At 36.6% G+C, this 20951-nt stretch overlaps 1 protein-coding gene across 7 annotated transcripts in view; it reads left to right on the top strand.

The window, feature by feature from the left end:
* Positions 1-20951, top strand: part of NFIB (nuclear factor I B) — a 109111-nt gene that overhangs the window by 79733 nt on the left and 8427 nt on the right. For 2 of the 7 annotated variants that reach the window (XM_042877374.1, XM_042877375.1), the window contains 3 exons: positions 3736-3901; positions 7375-7457; positions 16075-16163. In XM_042877374.1, the coding sequence (XP_042733308.1) occupies positions 3736-3901; positions 7375-7457; positions 16075-16163 (338 nt within the window). The remainder of the gene's footprint in view (positions 1-3735; positions 3902-7374; positions 7458-16074; positions 16164-20951) is intronic. The other 5 variants (XM_042877376.1, XM_042877372.1, XM_042877373.1 and 2 more) reach the window with 4 other exon arrangements.

The raw sequence follows: 20951 nt of genomic DNA, 5'->3' as shown, positions 1-20951 counted from the left end.
TGTTCTGTTCTGCAGAGGGAAAATGTTTTCATGCAAATGGCTTTAAAATATACTCTTTCTTTTTCTTACAATCCACCAAGAAAAAGGTTTGCTGTTTTGGACCATATGCATATGGACTAAAGCTTCCATGTGAAGCTACTGACTGGGATCCCTAGGGAGCAGTAGAAGGCGATACATTGCTGTAAACTGTCCTGGATTCCAGCTGTGTCCATTTAATTAATTTGAGTCTGGCTTTGGAGACAGAGCTGCTTTCGGAAGCTAATGACACTGGCTGATTTAATCCATAAATTCCTTGGAATATTCTTTATTAGCCTATAATAAATACTGATTGTTTTAGTAAGGGAATCGCAGTTGTTTCTGAGATACACTAACATACCACATGAGCTAAGCATCCTAAGGTAGTCCTATGGTCACAGGTCTATGACTCCAGTAGCAAGCTACCAATTGCAATGGAGACCTCCAGCAGGCTGCATGGATAGCTCGGTAGCAGGGAGGAGAGTGGGCTTACTGCTGCAGCAGGGCTCTAAGAAGCATGGCAATGGTTCAATCTGAAGCAGAAAGCAAGCTAGGTAAATCTTAGAAGTTTTCTGAATTTATGTTAGTTAAAGTTTTCTTTTTCTTCTAAAGCAGGTAGAGTCAGATTTATGGTCACTAAGATGCCTGTTTTTTCTCAAGAAGATACTGAGTATATATTCTTTTACATCATTTTCATGTAAGAGTAAGAGAGATCTATTTAACTACAAAGTTTCACCCAGTGAATAAAAGTCTTGATAACATACTAGTTATTTGGGTAAATGTGAAAGTATTGTCATTCCTTTTCTTTGAATCAGTGCTGTTTTCTTATTCTGAAGGTACTTTGACAGCTGATTCTCTTTCACCTACTTGTTACTAAAATCCTAGTAGTAACTTTTCAGTTTAAGCTACTGGGGATGTTAATGAAAAGTGATAAATATCCAGTGATAAATATCCAGTGATAAATGCCCAGTTATTCAAATTACAAGATCTTGGAACAGCATGGCTGCTTGGCCCAATCTCTTCCCTTCCAACATACAGTTGTGTTTAGGAAGTGACTTGTTTACGTTTGACAATAGTGGGAGTACTTTAATTTGGGTGTAGTTTGTTGGCCCTTTCTCATCAATACTCATTTGGGCTTTTACATTCCATTCTAAGATTTGTGATTTTAGAGGGACAAGTAATCTGATAGCTGCTCAATATTCTTGTGAATTCCAGATTGGTCTCCACTTGTACTTACATTTTCTAGTTTTGTTTTAGATTTCCTAAAGAATGAAGCTCTCTGTCTCCACTGGGGGCATCTGCAGCGTCTCATAGATCATAATGCCAGGAAGTTTTTCCTGCAATTCATTTTAGATTTCCTCCTTCTCTATTTCATTCCATTACCCCTGGTTTATACTCCCTGTACTTTCCAAATATTTCCTTCCTCTTCTGTTTGTTTATGCTCTACACATACTTGCAGAAATAATTTCAGCCCATGGTTATTATTTTACAGCTAAATCATGTTCACCTCTTTTAACCTTCCATTGTATCACAGAATCACAGATCACAGAATCACAGAATCACCCGGGTTGGAAGGGACCTCAAGGATCATGTAGTTGCAACCCCCCTGCCTAGCAGGGCCACCAAACATACACATTCAGATCAGGTTGCCCAGGACCCCGTCCAACCTGGCCTTAAACACGTCCAAGGACGGGGCATCCACAACCTCCCTGGGCAGCCCGTTCCAGGGCCTAACCACTCTCCTAGTAAAGAACTTCCCCCTAACATCCAACCTAAATCTTCCCTCCTTCAACTTGGATCCATTTCCCCTAGTCCTGCTGTTATCAGCCCTTTTGAAGAGTTTACTCCCCTCCTGGGTGTAGGTTCCCTTCAGGTATTGATAGGCTGCAATGAGGTCACCCCGCAGCCTTCTCTTCTCCAGGCTGAACAAGCCCAACTCCCTCAGCCTGTCCTCATAGGGGAGGTGCTCCAGCCCCCTGATCATCTTAGTCGCCCTCCTCTGGACCCTTTCCAAAATCTCAATGTCTTTCTTGTACTGAGGGCTCCACACCTGGACACAGTATTCCAGATGGGGCCTCACAAGAGCCGAGTAGAGAGGGACAATCACCTCCCTGTCCCTGCTGGCCACCCCTCTCCTGATGGAGCCCAGGATCCCATTTGCCTTTCGAGCTGCCAGAGCGCACTGCTGGCTCATATTCAGTCTCTCGTCCATCAGGACCCCCAGGTCCTTCTCTGCCGAGCTGCTCTCAAGGACCGCTCCTCTCAGCCTGTACAGGTGCCTGGGGTTCTTCCGGCCCAAATGCAAAACCTTGCACTTTGCCGTGTTGAACCTCATCAGGTTCACCCGAGCCCAGCCCTCCAGCCTGTCGAGGTCCCTCTGAATGGCATCCCTTCCTTCCACCGTATCAACCGCACCACTCAGCTTGGTGTCGTCAGCAAAGTTGCTGAGGGTGCACTCAATTCCCTCATCGATGTCATTAATAAAGATGTTAAAGAGCACCGGTCCCAAGACAGACCCTTGGGGGACACCACTTGTTACCGGCCTCCACCTGGACATAGAGCCATTGACCACCACCCTCTGTCTGCGGCCTTTCAACCAATTGCTTATCCATCGGGTCGTCCACCCATCAAATCCACTTCCCTCCATCATCGTATCAGTATTCCCTCCATCATCGTATCAGTTGAATCAGTTGAATCAGGTCTTTTATCAGTCCATCTGTTTCACTGAGTTATTTCACATTTTAGAATATCCTTTCAATAATAATATTCTCATTAGTTTTTATTTTATGTGACTGTATTTTAAAATACCTGCAATTCACAGAGCACAGAATCAGCTTAACAGTTGTCAGCCACTCTTGACTACATTACTTGCTGATTTCTGCTGCAAGATATTTACAATTAAGTGCGTACACTAATGCTGAATGTCTAAGGCATGTTTAAATATTGTGTAAATATGTACGCTTACCAATGATCACTGCCAAATTCAGATGTGCCTATGTGCAGAGAGTAGAATATTATCCTGATGACCTGTGCTATAAAGTCACGTGCAGACCAACTCTTGTACATCCTTTGAATCTGTGAATGATGTGACTTTATAATGGTCTCAACTTGCAGACTTTCCATTACTAAATACTTCTATGAAGAGTGCTTTTTGATAATTCCATTTTTTGCAAAAAGTTATGATATTTGCAGTATAGTGAGTGTATCCCAGCCCTCTCTCCTACTCCCAGACAAGTGAATTATTAGTTAGCCTTCCAGTATGTGTAATCTCTATGGACAGTTGTGGTCAAATCTTGGTTATTCTCCAAGCCAGAGTGGTATGGCATGTGAAAGTAGAAGTTTTCCATCGTTTATTTGCTCTTAATAGTTAGCACATCAGGGCTTATCCCTGGTCAGTTTAATCTTGTTATCATTGTACTTAGTGCAGTTCACAGCTGTGTGAACGGCAAATATGTTTTGAAACAATCTGACATATGCTGCATCCAGAAAAAAACAAAGCTCACCGAAAGATAGTGCTACTAAATAAGTAATACTTATCTGAGGAGAGCTTTTCTGTCACATGAAAATATCTCATAGCAATTCATAGGTTTATTTAAACAGCACATTCCAGCATGCAATACTACAGTGATGGGCGTTCTGGAAACCCCTATAGTAGGTGGGTACGTGCCTTAAACACAATATGTATGTTTCACAAACAATTCTTTTGGTTTTGTTTTGTAGCCTAACAGCAGTGGTCAAGTAGTAGGGAAAGTGCCTGGCCATTTTACTCCAGTTTTGGCACCCTCTCCCCATCACAGTGCGGTGCGACCTGTGACCCTGAACATGACAGATACTAAGCCCATCACTACATCCACTGAAGGTGAGGCATCTTCACCTACAGCAACCAGTAAGTATTTCTCTAGGAAAAAGAAAATGTCCATCAAAGATTAAAAATACCAAATAGAGGCCAGAAAAAGGCGCCTTTTCCTACTATTTGACCAAATGGATTCTCATCATTTACATGGAGAGCAAATATGTGATCTGACTGCAAGCTTTTCCTCTCCAAATTTCAACCAATGCATCATGTTACATGAACTAATATTTGTGACATGGCAAATAAAATGAAAAGGGAAAGCCTGCATATTTGACCACTATTCAAGAAAAAGAAAACATGACAGTTATTTTAAGGTGGACGTTGTAATGACATTGAGAAGCACACCCAGACAGCAAGGCTTCACAATGATCTACAGATGGAATTCCAAACATAGATTGGATGATTTGCTCCTCAATGGGCTTTCCTACAGAAATCAACCCTTTTTACAATGCATACTGAATCCGAGCTATGAGATTTGCATACTGATATAGGTTGTGTCAATTTTATCAAAAATAAGTGATGGGGCAAAAGAAAATTTTCATTTCTTTTCATTGTTGAAGTGGATAGTTGATCCCCTGTTCTTTTCATTATTTAAAAAACAAAAAGCTTTGAAGTTTTATGCTCTTCTTACTGTATCTTCAGGACCAGACTATTTACCCTATTTTCTTCAATGGAACTGCAGTTTTGGAAATAAGAACAAAGACATTACTAGGCAATGAGTGATTTTTTCTCTTTTTACTATTCATCTTATTTTCAGTAATGCACTGATCTTTTACTAATTCTCTGCATATCTACTGTCTTTGAACTTTTCTTTAGACTGGAGATATGTTACCAGTATTTATTAGATGAGAAGATTTTTGGAGACACTTCTTATCAGTTTGGAAGAAACCTCATTTGTTAAAAATAAGAATCTCTTTAGGACCAATTGCATTTAACTGACTTGCTTTAGAAACATTTAGTTTTTGAACTGTGATTCAGAACTGTTGGGTTTGCATTAACTGAGACCACAAAATCCTCTTGTTTTTAAAGTATATATACTACCTCAAACCACTTAATTAGAATGTGAAGCAGAAACAAGCACTCAAATGCATGTGAGTGGCAAGATTTAAGGGAGTGAAAATGTTTATTCTTTTATCATAAAAATATAGTAGTAAATCTTGGACAAACTACTGCTCACCTATAAACTTATATGGATAGATTTGTGTCAGTATATTAGGTATTCTTTTAGTACAGCAGACGGTTTCTTAGAAGAGTTTAGTGGTACAGTGTATCTGTACCTTGTTTGGCATCATACGGTGCAGTTCTTGTAGGTCTTGAGAAGAGCTGGTTTTAGAAGCAAACATGAAGTTGTTGCTGTAAATTTCTGGTGTAGAATAGCTGGGAATATAACAGGTCATAAATCATTTCAACTATTCAACATTTCATCCTCTTTCATGTTTGACATGGTTGTGAGTGGACCAAGTATCGGTCTCAGATGAGGTCAGAATCTCTAATACACATGGTAAAAAGAATAAATAAAGTGTCAGATATACATTGGGATGCTTTCTGGTCTGACCACAGTAATGACTGTTAGAAGAAAGCAATCCTAACCTGTTCATTAATTGTTATCCTACTACTAAATGAAAAATTTGGATTGCATTTTGAAATTGAGTTTGCATCCAGTTTTGTTTGAAATTCATTGGAACTTTGGCTCACAAGTTGCCCTGTGAACATTAGAAAATCTCTCCTTGGATAACTGAAATAAGGCCTGTTCTTGCTTCCACAGCAGTACCTCAGCAATTTTTTTGCTTAAAGATCCAATGTCTGCCAGAATAGCAAAGAAGTAGCAATAATAAAGTGTACACATTTTATCAGAATGTGCCAGTTCTGCACAAAATAGCATACTCATGCTACCTATTCAGAGTGCTATGATTCAGAGAGCAGTGCAACTGTGTTCCTACTTGGGTAAGCCCCACTGAAACTGGTTTGATGACTGACAGAGAAAAATAACTGAAGGAACATGGCTCGCTGGAGAAGAAAATAGCAAAAAGTGAGGGATCCTATGCTGCTGATACAAAAATTTTAAATGAATCTATACAGACTGCATTGTCAACATCAACTTACCTGCCACTGGGATTGCTAAAGTGTTTAGAGGAAAGATCGTCAGCCTGTATTTGCAATAAATCATTGATATTTTCAAAACGTGTAAGTAAATAAAACATATGCTTGGCCAGCAAGTTTTTATTATTAGTGTGATGAGAATAAAATGATAAATGATTAACACTGCTTTTCACTCTGAAGCACAACAGCAGAATTGCTTTGATAATATTTGAAAATATTATCAAATTTATAACATTTTTAAAACCTCTGCTAATATTTGAGCAGTGCTATGATCTCCACCATAATTTCCTTCTAAGTATCTGGCTCATTTTTATGATGGTTTTCCAGGATGGTTTTTAATATAGGAAGTCTTTAATTATTATTATTTTTTTAAATAACAGATATCATTTGCTTGTAATGAAAGTTGCCACGTAACATTAGTACAAACTGAAGCATTTATTAAGTATGCCCATCTATATCCTCACTAGCATACTTTTGTACGTCTGTTCAATTTTATTAGTTCTACTTTGTCTGCCAACAAGTTTCTAGGCTGTTATGCCACGAGATGCAGTGTGGACATCTCCATATGAGGAAGTGGAGTAAGATCACTTGCCCCATTTTTTAAGCACCACCAAAAGCGATGAGAAGGTAATAGCTTTTAGAGATTGGTGACTGACCAGAGAGGAATGTGATCTACAGCTGAAGCTGAAGCTATAGCACCTACCATCCTCTTGCTCCTCAGAAATGGATTTCTTTAAGCTTTCGTAGCACAAAAGGAACAAATTTCCTTAAATTGTCTTGTTGGAAAAATGTTTCCTGATGCATAATGGAGCTGAATATTTAATACGATAGTTTGTAGTAAAATTTATCTCCCATCCCATGAAACTACTAATGAGAGATTACACCTTTTCTCCAAAGGACTGTAAAGAGTAATTTCATGCCAAACTGGATTTTTGTTTTCAATTTTTGTTGTTCTCTTACATTTTGTGAAAGACAATGACAGCAGTAAACAACATGGACTAATATTTACTTTTTTCTCACAACATTAAAATGTTAATGATTTCACTGGTGCCTTAGACTGGTGTAATGAAAACGAGAACCAGACTTGCAATTCTTTCAAATATATATATCATTTAATTAGTTTACAAAAAAATAATATGCATTAATCTGATAAACTTTTATTTAACAAGAGTCAACACAATGATTTACGCATGCAGCTTCCATTGAAGTTTGTAGGAATTTGCACATGCCTCTGACCGTGGTCCAACTTTTCTTTTGCATTCTATTAAAGTCTAAGTGAAGGAAAAAATAGACACATCCTATATATTGCAAAATCATAACTCTGGATATCTGTACTGTACCTGCACAGGGTAATAGCTATGATAGGTTGGTATTTTTATCAATCTGTTTTGTTCTTCCTTAATCAGCCTACACAGCTTCAGGCACATCCCAAGCCAATCGATATGTGGGACTAAGCCCAAGAGACCCATCCTTCCTACACCAGCAACAGGTGGGCAAGTTTCACATAGGTGTAACAATATAGAGAAGTTTTTGCAATATTACCTTTCTACGTTCTGCCACTGTTATCTTGAAGTAGAATGGGAACTTAAAATTTTCAGTATTTATCATCTGAAGATGCAGTTTATTCAAACAAATACTGAATCACTTAAGAAACATGAATTTAGCTTATGCTTTATTTCTTGGATTTGTGTCTTCTTAAGGAACTTCTAATCATATTTATTCCAAATGCTGCATTTTTTGAGAGCTCATACATGTAATCTTTAATTGGATTTTAGGAATGAGAATTAGATACATAAGTAACAAATAATCATTTTAAATCAACTAAAATTAAGCAAAATTTCCAAACAGAATAGTCCAATTTACTATTTTTAAACTGTATTGTAACAATTTTTCAGATGTTTAGGGCAACATTTCAGCATTTATTTTCTAGAAAATTAAATTTAAACCCAAATTATCAAACCCAAACAACATATAACAGTTTCCAGTTTAATAAGTTTAAATTGGTCTGCAGATCTCAAATGTGATAAAAACATAGTTTTGTTCTAGTTTCTTATATCATTTATGTTTCAGGAAGCATTTTATTTTTCACATCTTGTTAATGCTGTGAATTTAATGCAAATGAAGTGGTTATCCAAACTGTGAAAATACACAGCCAAGATTAATGATAGTTTACAAACAAAATATCCACAATCAATTTCAAGGCCATGCATATACAGAAATCCTACACTGCTAATAACAGGAACAAACTCCAACACCTTAGATTATCGCCATATTTTATGGTGTGTGTTTCTGTTGCTCCTGTATCTTAGCAGGAGAAGAGTTTGAAATTAGCAGCATTTAAAATGTTACAAGGAAAAAAAGTGAATGTGGCAGTAAAAATGGAGCTGTTAAATGGCCCTTGGTCTTTTCAGTGATTGCCATGATATAGCTGCTGTATGCTGCACCTGAAATTCCCTCCCTCTACCCAATCCCAGGGCAAGGTAGTGGTATGGATGCTTTAGAGGTCACTCCATGCAAAGTCCTCATAAAATCATAAAAGATGATATATAAGACAGTTGACACATTGCCAACTTATTTGTTAATCAGCAAGGTCTCCCAGGAAACACATGTATGCATTTATGAAAATATAAAATCAAATGTTTTTTTGCCATCAGTTGTTTCACTGATGTACTGTTTTCTTTAAAGATCACTGCATTATGAAATGTGTTATAATTACCACATGATTATTTTTGAAGATATACAGTGTCATTATATATATTTTATTTGATACACTCACAGGATCTCTCTTTTTAAACAGTACATTGCTATTTCTGTATTTTTTTTCATGTGATATTTTACAGCGTATCCTTTGAAAAGTGTCTGACATCCAGTTAGATTGCAGAATTAGTTTTTTTTTCCACGTACATTTATAGACAGTTTTTTTTTCTAAAATTCACTTTTCTTAAATCTACTCCACCTTCTTCCAGGTGCACTGAAAGAATTACAAACTTCTTCCCACATGCCTAGAAGTTGGTAGCAGTACACTTAATTTTCTGTTGGCTGAGATTATTACATGTGCATTATATAATGCTTATTTCATGCGTCCTACATATTTTAGGCTTTGTGTAGACTGAAATAAATTTGCAGATTTTAGCAGCATCTTAGGAATTTAAAAGTGAGGGCAATCACTGTTATTAGTATTCACATACACTATATCTTATACTCCTTTTCTTAGTAAAATGTGTGGCCATATGACTTAGGTAAAAGGTGAAAATAAGTCAGGTCTCAGACACAGTTCATAAAACTGTGTGAAACCAATGTTCTCCATTCTGAATTATGTTCCTTCATACTCTTGCTATATTAATTCCAAAACATCAGTTGGAGACCAGTAGATTGAAAAAAATTGTTTTATGGTTTCACTTTTGTTATGATTTCTTTATTCTTTTGTAACTTGCACAATGAATATAGGTGTAAATTTGCCTGAATGTGTTTGATGTATGTGTGTGTGAATGGTTACACACACGAATATGTAGAAAATTAGGGAATAGTGTGCACTGCTTTAAACCAACTGAAAGAAGAAACTGCTTTAACAATAAAGCTTTTCTAAGTGGATAAGCGCAAGCACATAAGTACATACAAGTCGCCTTCTCCCACTTAAATCCTAAAGAGATCTCAAAGATGATGATGCCATATATGTTTTTTGCCCAGAAAGTGTGGTACAACACTGAAATTGTCAAAACTTCAATAGAGGAAAGGTTATCCTTTGTGAGGCAGGAATTAGATTGATTTACTATGTTCTTTCATTACTTTACAACAATTTAAAAGAGACCACTCTTCCTGTGACCAGTTTTAAATGCATTTGCTTTAAAACAGCTCATGATGAATGGAAAGGAAAATCAAGAGGTACATGAAATAAAGGCAATCAATCATTTTGTATTAGCTGAGAGAAATTCCAAATTAGAAAGGCAGTGGTTTTAGTTCCATAGAAGTCTTTTAAGCATTCACCATACCGTGTAACATACACTGACCCTTCAAGAATAAATATTGTCACCACATTTTTTACTTAATTGGAGGAGCCTTTACGGAGATTTATTTTCTCTGGTTATGAGAAATATTGGCATCTACTCTTGAACACCTTTCTGTTGTTAAAAAGAACCAGGATGTAGCCTATATAAAGTACAGTAGCCACAGTATATTAAGAAGTTACATATACAGTTTGTAATGTACTTAACACAGAGCATTTTGGCAAAGTGGAAGTTTGCTAGAACTTCTAATAAAGGACTGATAGTACAACTACCTGGAATAATTGCATTTAGATGGAAAGTATTAAATACAATTTTGAAAGATGTAGTGGAGGTTGGTGGCCCTGACTGGTGGCAGGGGGGTTGGAGATTCATGATCCTTGAGGTCCCTTCCAATCCTGTGATTCTGTGGTTGTGTGATTCTGTGACATCTATGGGAACAGTTTGCCTTTAGTGATCTGGATACTGTGAAAGTTGGATGCATTACCTAGCATGCTGTGTTAATCAGGAAGACATTCATCTAATGAGGATTTTTAACTCCATAGATTCTGGTGTATGTACTGGTAGGTCTTCCTGCTACCTGACTTGAAATGCCAGATATTTCTAAATGTTTGACATTAATAGTTACAAAATGATTATCCTGCTTAAGTGGCAGCTATAAATTTATATTGGTCTTAGCATTTTATCGCTATTTATGACAGCTCCCCCAAAATGTCTATTACAAATCATCAATGACCACTTGGTTTGCTTTCCTCAATTCAGCATCAGCTTTTGAGTATTGTCAAGTGTTAATAACACAGTTGTAGGGAGAGATTCCTAGTGAGGGGAAAGGAAGTGACAGGAAGTATGAGTCAGACTTTTGGTGGCTGGGGGGGTTATTTTATGAAAATGAATCTAGTGCTCAATGCTCATCATTTTTGCTGAGAAACAGCTTAACTGTACTATGCATAGAGGAAAGTTTGGATAATCTCCACAATGGTATGTGAGCATCTTCTCCCATCCCATTCTTTCTTTGTTTTGCTCACTGTTTACCTTTTTTTCTACTGAGGATCTACAGTTCCTAAGTTAGAGGAAGAACCAACAAACTGAAGTAGTTCTGTCAGTTAGACTATAGATGCTCAGCTATACGTTGGTGTTGTTTCTGGCTCAAAACCTAGAATGTTGCCAAAAACAGTAGTCATGGATTTTACCTGTATATACAACATTAAGAGATGGATGGATGGATGGACTGTCAGACAGACAAACACTTATATTTATTGAATGCACAGACAAACATTCACAAAAATAAGATTTCTATGACATGTAATTAACAGCTTTTCTTTCTTTTTCATTTTAATGCACACTGGAGCCTGAGATTCATGACTGTATTTTAGAGCAGAAAATATAAACAGATTAGATATTGAGGTCTGTGAACACAATGACTTCTAAAACTTTACTGTCATGGTAAACTTTCCTAACTAATGCCAATCCAATTGTAAATGAACGGGTAAAGTCCTTCAGTTTGTGCACTGTTTAACACAATGGCATAGATTTCACTAGAGCATGGAGTTCCTGAGTGTGGTATGCATGATGTTCACACAGCTATCACTTTTATGACTGACACATTTGCAGTGTGCAGAGTAATAAGAAACACTTCAGATCTCTAAAATGCAAAACCAGAAAGCTGCGGATAGCTTTTTGTTTCCTAGCATGAGACTGCCCTGCTCCTTTGATAGGAAGTAGTTCCTTCCAGATGTATCCTTTAGTTACTGAATCCCACAGTTCAAAATGAGATTCTCTTCATTCTGTTGGTCATGAAAGTTGTAAACTTAAATGTCTACTGAAAGCAAAGTATCTGTTTTTAAAACATTTTAGGTGAATGTTGCTTTTGCTTTCAGCAGAGAGCTGAAAGAAAGAACACAAGTGGACTCTCAGTCGGAACTTCTCAGTAAAGCCAGGAAACAGGTTATCAACACTTAAGCTGGTCTTATTGTGTCTCTCATCATAATTGACAGTTTGACGTAAAACTTGGCCATATAAATACCAGGGAGGTATGTAAATGGATAAGAGGTCAGTTTTCACATATGCTTGCTGAAAAGGAAACACATTTAAAGGAAGTTTCAGCCAAAACAATGACAATATGCAAATGCTCAGCTTTATGAGCTTTTTTTGAACTAACAGAAACTATAGCAAAATCTCACATTGCAGACTGCAAGATACTTAATTATTTTCACTAGTAATCACAGAGGATTGAAATAAATGTTAATATTTGATGGGCCACTGTTTCAATAGGAAAATACAAAACCTGCTTAAATATTACCCCTGAAATTATTCAGATGATTAAAGATTGAGCTGTTGACTGTGGAATTATAATGTAGGAATGTAGGAAGGATTTGCCTACTTAAAAGTGTGCAGAACTTGTACTTGGAAGATGCCCAGTTCAAACTGAAAAAGCAGATATAGCAAGATCTGTCTCTTGGCTCAAGCTTCATATCAGTTTGTCTCAAAGCACTGGAAAGCACTGGAAAATGCAAAATTAAAATCACTCTCCTGGTGTTTTAGAGAGGGCAAAGCAGGAGTAGGGAGGTAGTGCTTGACTCCATTGCTATATGAGCCTGTGGCCCCTTTCCATGATGTTGCTGAGGTGGTAAGGGAGTTGCATTCTTTTCTGGAGAAATATTTGCAGGCCAGGTAATGCAATTTTCTGCAGGCTTTGAGCTCCCTGGTACTCCACAAGTGAGGGCACATCCCAGGAATGCAGGCTCCACACACAGCTCTGCACACTGGGGTAAGCTTAGGCTGCATGTCAGGTTTCCCCATCTACTGCAAAGCTGGGCACACTTTTTCTCCTCAGCATACAGATCCACATTCTTTCTTCCTGCGGGGTTAAGAGAAAGAGAAGTAAAAAGTCATTGCTTGTATTTTGTGGATAGAAGGTGTTACTGTTGCTCGCCTGTCTGAAGATGACAAAGCCATGGGACTGAAGTGCAGGCCACTTCAGCAGGCTTCTAAGAGGGGCTTTTGCCATGTCACAAGTGGCAAAATCAGGTCATTTATTTTGCATCCACAGCATATTTATGGGAAAGTTAGTCATGTTTTTCAGCATTTATTAACTGTCTCATAAGGACTATTTCTTAAGTCCTTCTCCTAAGGAATCTAAGTTTTTTCTAGCAGACTGCAACTAGTTTCCTGCCTTTCCCTTTCATATTTCCTGCTCCAAACATCTCCTAGGTGGCTTATTGCGGATGAGAGTGAATTGCCTTCTCATGTCCAGTTAACACTGTGGTATAATTCTAGAAGTCACTCAATTTACTCTGAGGACTGTAACTGGCCAGAAAGCTTTCAGCATGCCTCTAGACAAAAGGTAGCACTCAAAATACTGTATTAAAATGCCCTACATCTTCCAAAGCTAGGTACTCATGTCAGGCCTGTGTTCCCAGGCTTTCCCTACTGGGCTGTCTGGATGTCCTCCAAGGACAGTGTTCCTGCTGCTGCTGTAAGCAGACATCTTCCATCAAAAGCAGGCAGGGCTTGTTGAGGTCTTTTAAGCCCTTCCAGACCTTTTACCCAGAAAGTACTCAACAGCACGTGAAGGATGCAGATGAAGACTTTGAAAGGGATATTTCCAAATACTTCCAAATGTATATTTCTAAATCCTGGACTGTTTTCTTAGACATCATAGTCTCCAGGCAGTAGTGATTTGTAAAAGGAAATTTTATGTGAGGTAGAAAAAAAACCCAACATTTTCCTGGCAGGTCAGCTTTTAAAGACAACACCACAGCTATGTTAGCCTGCAGAGGAATGTGAAGCAATAGATTTTAACATGGGGAAAGTGATTTTAAGTGCAACTGATGCCATCCTGCTTTTCATATATTTTATTATACAATTAATACTGTATTAATTGTAATTAATTAATTAAATTGTATTAACATACAATTATCAGGCAGACCTGCAGTGGTTTGTATTGACAGTACTACAAGGAGGCATAGCTGGCGCAACAAAAAGCACTACACTTTACACTAACTATAGATTTGATCCAACATTAATCTACATATATAGGTGCATGCAATAGGTCTATAGCATATATAAAATGTATACCTTCTATAACTATCACATCAGTATTCATATGTGTATGTGTTGATGTTGTGCTATGTATGACTATATTTAATATGATGTATGACAATACTAACTTTAATGACATAGATTTGAAAAGCTCTTTTTGGAGCTCTTACTGATAACTCTCATACATTAACTGCACATATGGAAAGTTTTCATTTAGACAGTGAGAAAAACATCACAATTTAGTTCAGGAGCTGATTTTACTAAAATGTAATGTAAAATGCTTTCCCTGTATCACAAATGTAGTCAGGTCCCATTGAAAATTAAGTACTTGCCAGATTTTCAAGCTAGACCTAAGCGCATAAAAATTTTGTAACAGTAAGTTTAGGACATTAATATATTTTCTGCTTATTATCAGCCAAATATCATTTATTCATAGATTGCATATTTTGTGAAAGAAGAAAAGATCATTTTTTAAATCTTTCAGTCTTTTATTTCAGTGGGAAGTGAGTTATTATAATTAAGTTATAAGCTTTTAAAATATTCTTAAAGAGCTATAGTGAGAGTACTGCTCTCAAGTATCCAAACCAATCAAGTAACCAAACCAATGTTTTACTATATCCTCCGTATTAAAATTTGGTTTACAATACTGTTTTGTATAATTAATAAACCAAATATTTACTTAGCCCTTTTTTAAAATGTGTTTAATGTATTATTCACAGTTAATGATAGCAAACTTTTCAATGCATATTTCCTTTTCTGTTTAATTTCATGTGGTTTAGTCATGCATTTAATGGCCTTTAGGAGGTCCCTTGGAGTTCTCTAGATAACAAACAAAAAACGAATCCCTAAGAAAATATCAGAGACTAACGTTTCCATTTCTCAGACCTTAACAGCAGGAAACTTATGAGTCTATCAGCTAGACAGGATCAGGTTTGCAATACTGTCTTGTCCTTAGCATTTGTATTTTTCAGGAAAAGATTGCAAGTAAATTTGCTCCTGTGAAAATACTGTAGTTTCTCTGCTTGTGCTTTCTGAAGATCAAATATGAATAGAGAAAGCTGAAATTAAAATAATTAGATTCAGTAACAACATTATCTTCAATTCAGAGTTCTGTATTGTATGTAATGGTACAACAGTTTATAATATCGCATAACTATACAGGGGTTAAAATATGTGTTTTCTTTGCAAGCCAGATAAGTTCACTTTCTTAAACATAAAAATAAGTCGTATATCTTTTCAATAAATCTGCTAACACTATGGAGCAGCTGTTAAACAAGCAGAGCTATTGAGGGTTGCTTGAAAAGTCCGTGAAGGCAGAACTGATGATTTGAGGATCTGGGAAGAATTTGCTTCAGATTACATTTAGTACATTCTTCATTATACCAAAAAACAATAGAATATTTTTAATGCTGTTATTCTAAGCCTAAAACAAGATTAGATTATTTTATCACCTCTTACTAAGTAAAATTGCTCTGAGTAACACTAAATTAATAAACTTCAGTTACAAAATACCTTTACCCTTCTTAAATAGCAAGATAAGGACATACAGATTGTTTAATTTGGACAATATTTCTATAAATTGCATGTTTTCTATGTTTCACAAAATGCATGCTACATGATATTGACTACATTAGACCTTAATACATGATTTACAGCATTGCTTAGAGAAAACAGCATTTTTATTTTCTTTCTTAAAATATTTCACTATTGAATATTAACATTTCCTTTTATTCCAGCTCAGTTTGTAATCTAATAATGGCTAATTGTTTTGTGCTAAACACTAGTTACTCTTTTATGCTTTATTAATAGAGAAGCATATTAAAGTAGCATTATCTTAAGCAAATCGGTAGGCATTTATTTTTCAGAATAAGTTATTTTTGTTTGGTTGGTTGTTTCTTTTTTTTGTTTTTATTTTTGTTTTTTCTTCTTCTTTTTTTTTTTAATATTCTTCTTGAGAAAATAAGGCTTTTGCCATGTACAATACTATTTTGCATGCATTCATTTAAATACTAAAAACTGTAGTACTGCTCGATCCATATCTGACTGCTAGGTTTCAATTGACAGCTGAGGATTTGTGACTGGACCATGAATCAAAACGGCAGGCATTTATACCCCAGTGCCAGTGAGGATACATTGGGAATTACTTGGCAAAGGTAACATTTTAATTATTTCCACCCCTACACCACATAAAAAAAATTTACATTGAGCTATAGTATCTGTTTTACTGGGCTGCCAGTGGAATATGTGACAGCATCTGATGAAAATTTGTTTAACGTTTCTGCAGTACACGTTTAGGTTATCTTTAATATGAACTGAATTTAGGACAAATTTAATAATCATCTAGAGTGATGATGCTGTGCTATCAGATGCAAAAGGTTTACAGATTTAAGGGAATACTTAATACTGATTTCAGGCTTTAACAGTGAAAATGTCATTTGCATAATTAAGGGACTTATTTGGGGGGGACTTAGTGGTTAATGCTAAGAAAATGGTGCTCTGAGCAGTACAGACACCAATAATAATAAATGTCTGATATGGTGGTGGTTTTGGACAATGAATAACCATACTATTAATAGAGATTTTTATGACTAATCAGCTGGTTTAGATTTAGGTCACTAACACGTAAATGAAGGTAAGATATAACCTTATTTCTAAATAAAATCCCCAAATAATTAGGAATGATTTCCACAAATTAAAGGTTATTTACGTATGCAAGAACAAACAAGCAAAATGCCCATAAAAAGAAGCCTGCACACAACCTTTCTCCTGGGGAAAAAAGAAGGCCCCTCCCAACTACGACTTCTGGGACATAAATCAATTACTCATTATTATTCTTTACATCTGTTGATATATGATGAATGATGATAACAGTAGGGATGTGTTTATCTAAATAGATGTGTAAACAAATCAGCATAATTGTGATACATCTGCTTTTCAGCTCTTTCATGTGCAGAATTATCCACAGATATTGGTGGGGGGTATAGATATAAAGCATGCAGGTTGGGAGCCTGTGAAATGATGTATTATCTACTCACTCAAGACAATTTTAAATACTTCTTAGATGTTTGTGTGTATATGACAGTATAGGTCATTCTGGATAGTCTGTGTGTATGTTAGTACGAGTGTGTTTGTGTAAAATCTTTCTTTACAAAAATGATTTCAGATATACTGCATTATACATTATATGGAATTTCTAGATTTTTTTTTTATTTTTTGAGTGTCCACTTGGAATATTAATGACAAAATTTGAAAAATGATTGCTGTTAACAAAACTGAAGTTTAAGTGCCTTAAACATTGTTGCTTTACTTTGTATTTCTACATTTTTTTCTGAAATAATATTTATCTAGAAAAAACTGTCATGCAAAAGCAAAGTGTAATCATGTCTTCCAGTATACAAGGTTACTCTGAAAGTAATGCCTCGTATTTTATTATGTTGGCCCATGACATTAGAGGTGGATGTTGGTGATATGGCAGTAGAGGCTGAACCTTCCCACCAATATTCCATTACATTTTGTTGCTGTGTGACAGATGGCAGCATCTGACAGAACAGCGTCTGACATGGAAGCGAGTATAAAGCAAGGTTTGGAACTGAATTCCTCCATGTTGAAAAAATGGCACCCACTGACATTCACTGATGCTTTCTGAACGTTGATGCAGACCAAACAGTGTATGTGAGCATAGTGAGGTGGTGTGTGGTGTGTTGCAGCAGTGACAACAGTGTTGTGAAAGACAAGCCATCCTCTGGATGGCCATGCAGATTGTTACGAGCACTGCATGCAGGCTCTTGTTCATTGCTGGTGAAAATACACAGCAAATGGTGGTGACTATGTTGAAAAATAGTATTTTGCAGATGAGAATTTTCTCTATCAAAGTTTTGTTGTGCTCTTCGTCGCTGCTATAGTTTCCATGGAAATAAAAAGTAGGCATTAGTTTCAGAGTGACCTATGTAGATTACAGCACAATGGAAAATTAGCTAATGGATTCACCTCACCTCCTCAAAGGCTGTGATTCACATTATAAATCCTGATCACAGGTTTCAGTGTACTGTAAAGAGTGAATCCGAACTGTGCTACTTCAGCATGGGTGGGTCACAATGGAGGTGGTGACTTATTCTCCTATTGCAAAGAATATTGCTTTCTCAGGGCATTGACAGGCATCGGGAAATTATCTCACAAGTGCCTATATAGAAAAATCCTTGAATGGTTTAAATCAGTCATCTCTCTCGACCTCTTTAAAGCAATGAATATTTACACCAGCTGAAGCACTGTCCTAGAAAATCTGTTTTTTTTTTTTTTTTAGTACCTAGCACATATGAGCCTTAGTTGAAAAGAGAAAAAAGGGAGAAAAAATTTCTAGGTGTTGACCAAAGAAACCTTGATGAAACATTCCATTATTCGCTGATCTTTATACACAAAACTGCTTTGCAGGTAGCTTCTGGAATGTTATTTTCCAATTTGGTCCTGTCAGTGGACAAAAGTGTTCCCAGATGAGCTCTGTCACAGATTCTCCAATGGGCATCAATGGATTGCAAGAAGAATTGTTTCTTACTAGCAGAGAAAGATATTCTAGTCCAGACAGCCAAACTTTATCACAAAAAAATTGTTTGAAAAAGGTTTCATCATATGATTCCCTCAAATCTGTAGTACTCGTTTAGATGGCACTCAGTCTCACCTTTTACAGCAGGCTTCTATAGTTATTTTAAGTACACTGGTTTTCAGAAAAGTCATTGACCTCAAGAAAGACAAAATGTTGACTGAATATCAGTTGTCTACACAGAAATCAGGTAATGGAAGTGACCAAGCTGAAAGCTTTGTAATGGGACACTGTTGGTGACTGACATCTTCAGAACTTAGGGAGAGCAGAAGATGAGAAAATGCCTGTTATTTTTGTGCCTCTTGTCTTATTCGTAGCTGCCTGTCATGCCATTTTGCTGCACCTTCTGAATTCTGAACAAGTCGCGTATAGCAGATTTAAGCTCTTTCAAGATAATTTAGGACAATTTTGCTGTACATATGAAGAAGATATTCAGCAATCATTAAAAATGCTCCATTTTTCAATGATGACACTTCTGCAATAATATTTCCTTAGAGATAGAATGTAAGGGGAAATTACAAAAAGCTGTAAAGTTCGGTTAGAAAAATACGGTCTCAGTCACTATCTGAGAGCAATGCAAAAAATAAACCTAAGACATGAGTGAGAGTGAGAAAAAGTGTTCATGTATTGGGTAGGAGGCTTGAAAACATGAGCTTGAGTCTCAGTTGACGAACAGTAACTCCTGCATCACAAGGCTCTTTCATAGCATATGAAATATTAGCAGATCTTTCACAGAATGTAAGCAAAGCTTCATTATCAAACTCAGATATTGTTAAATATTCTTTTTATTTGTTTTATACAATACAGATAACTATTATTCATGTTACAATCTCTGTTACTTTTACGGGTTAACTGAAACTTTACATTTACACTACTCAGGCGTCTGCACTAGATTTGCATTTCCTGCTTTCAGCCTGTTATCTTGACACATAAGTACAGTACAGCAGCTGTTTTGTTCCTGGAGATGCTGAAGAGAGTTCTATTCTCAGAATACTGAATTTCCTTTCCTGCTGTAGCTATTAGGGTACTCAAATGCTTCACTTTTCAGGCAGTGCTTTTCTCCCAGGATCACTCGTGGCTTATTGGTAGTAGTGCAGCTAAAGCAGCCAAAAATGGAGGAAGCTGGGAAGCAAATGAGAATGGGTATGAATTGCTTTTATCTCATAGTATCTTCTGTGTATTTGGAATCCTGCAAACACAGCTAAAGTAACACAGTCAGCAGCATTGCTTTTGTAAGCACATTTTGGTGAAGACAGACACCTGCTAGAGCAATAGTTCATGTCCACCCCCCACCTCTCCTTCCCCTTTCTGCCTTGGGCAATATTTTGGAAGAGAAATCTCAATTCACGCACTGGAATTTAAGAAGAAAAACACTGAAGTATTCTGACTGTAAAAAATACTCATAGAAAGAATACCTAGTGAATGCTGGTCTTTATCAATTTAAACTGCAAACTCTAATAGTTTGCCCAACTCTTTAATGCAGAAAGATGTTCGGAACATTATGTTTCCTCTCCATCTAGGCAAACATCTTCAGAACACTTCCTAAGAAATTAATTGTATTCAAGCCAGACTTGCATGCTGCCATCCCACAGGAAATGGGTCAGCAATCCATTAAGATGCCATTAGATAATCTAATTTGGAACTTAATCTCTAAATTAACCATGCTCCATACTTGAAGCATACTTGAGAGAAAGAAAAAAAGTTTATGTTTGAATCGATAGGGGAGCCGAAGCGTGAAGAAGCCTGTTTGTTTTTTCTGTAGCTGTGGTCACGTCTCAAGCCGTCTGGTAACCAGGAGAAACCAGACATGATGTAATTCCAGATTGAACTTGAACTTCAGGGACTTAGAATGGGGGAACAATGGACCATAGGAATCAATAATGTCCATTTTCCACATGATTATGTTTGGAGCTTTAAGTTAACCTTTATGGGGAAAGTAGCAAGAACTGTAGTGTGATGAAAATGAATGAGATGATCCAGAAGCAAGATGTTAAAGTAAACAACTTCAGTAATATTTTCTGAGCAGCATTTCAGATTCCAGCAGGATTAGAAAAGTTCCCGCTCTGCAGTGAACTGGTTGCCTGTTCTGAGCACTCTTTGTTCGCTTAGGTAGGACAAACTTAATCTTATGTTTCCTGTCAGATGATTTTTGGCAGCAGTCTAAGTAGAGGAGGAGCATATTATAGAGAATTCCCAAGTGTAAACTGTATCTTTAACCCCTTGATTACTCCAGTTTTCTATTTCTGCATCATCTTATCTTTAGATATCTCTTCTTTCTTTCTTTCTTTCTTTCTTTCTTTCTTTCTTTCTTTCTTTCTTTCTTTCTTTCTTTCTTTCTTTCTTTCTT

Source organism: Lagopus leucura, unplaced genomic scaffold (assembly GCF_019238085.1).
Source record: "Lagopus leucura isolate 7727_CA_CO unplaced genomic scaffold, USGS_WTPT01 Super-Scaffold_100018, whole genome shotgun sequence".
Lineage (NCBI taxonomy): Eukaryota > Metazoa > Chordata > Aves > Galliformes > Phasianidae > Lagopus > Lagopus leucura.
The sequence above is the reverse complement of the archived record's forward strand: the minus strand, read 5'-3'. Positions and strand labels throughout refer to the sequence as shown.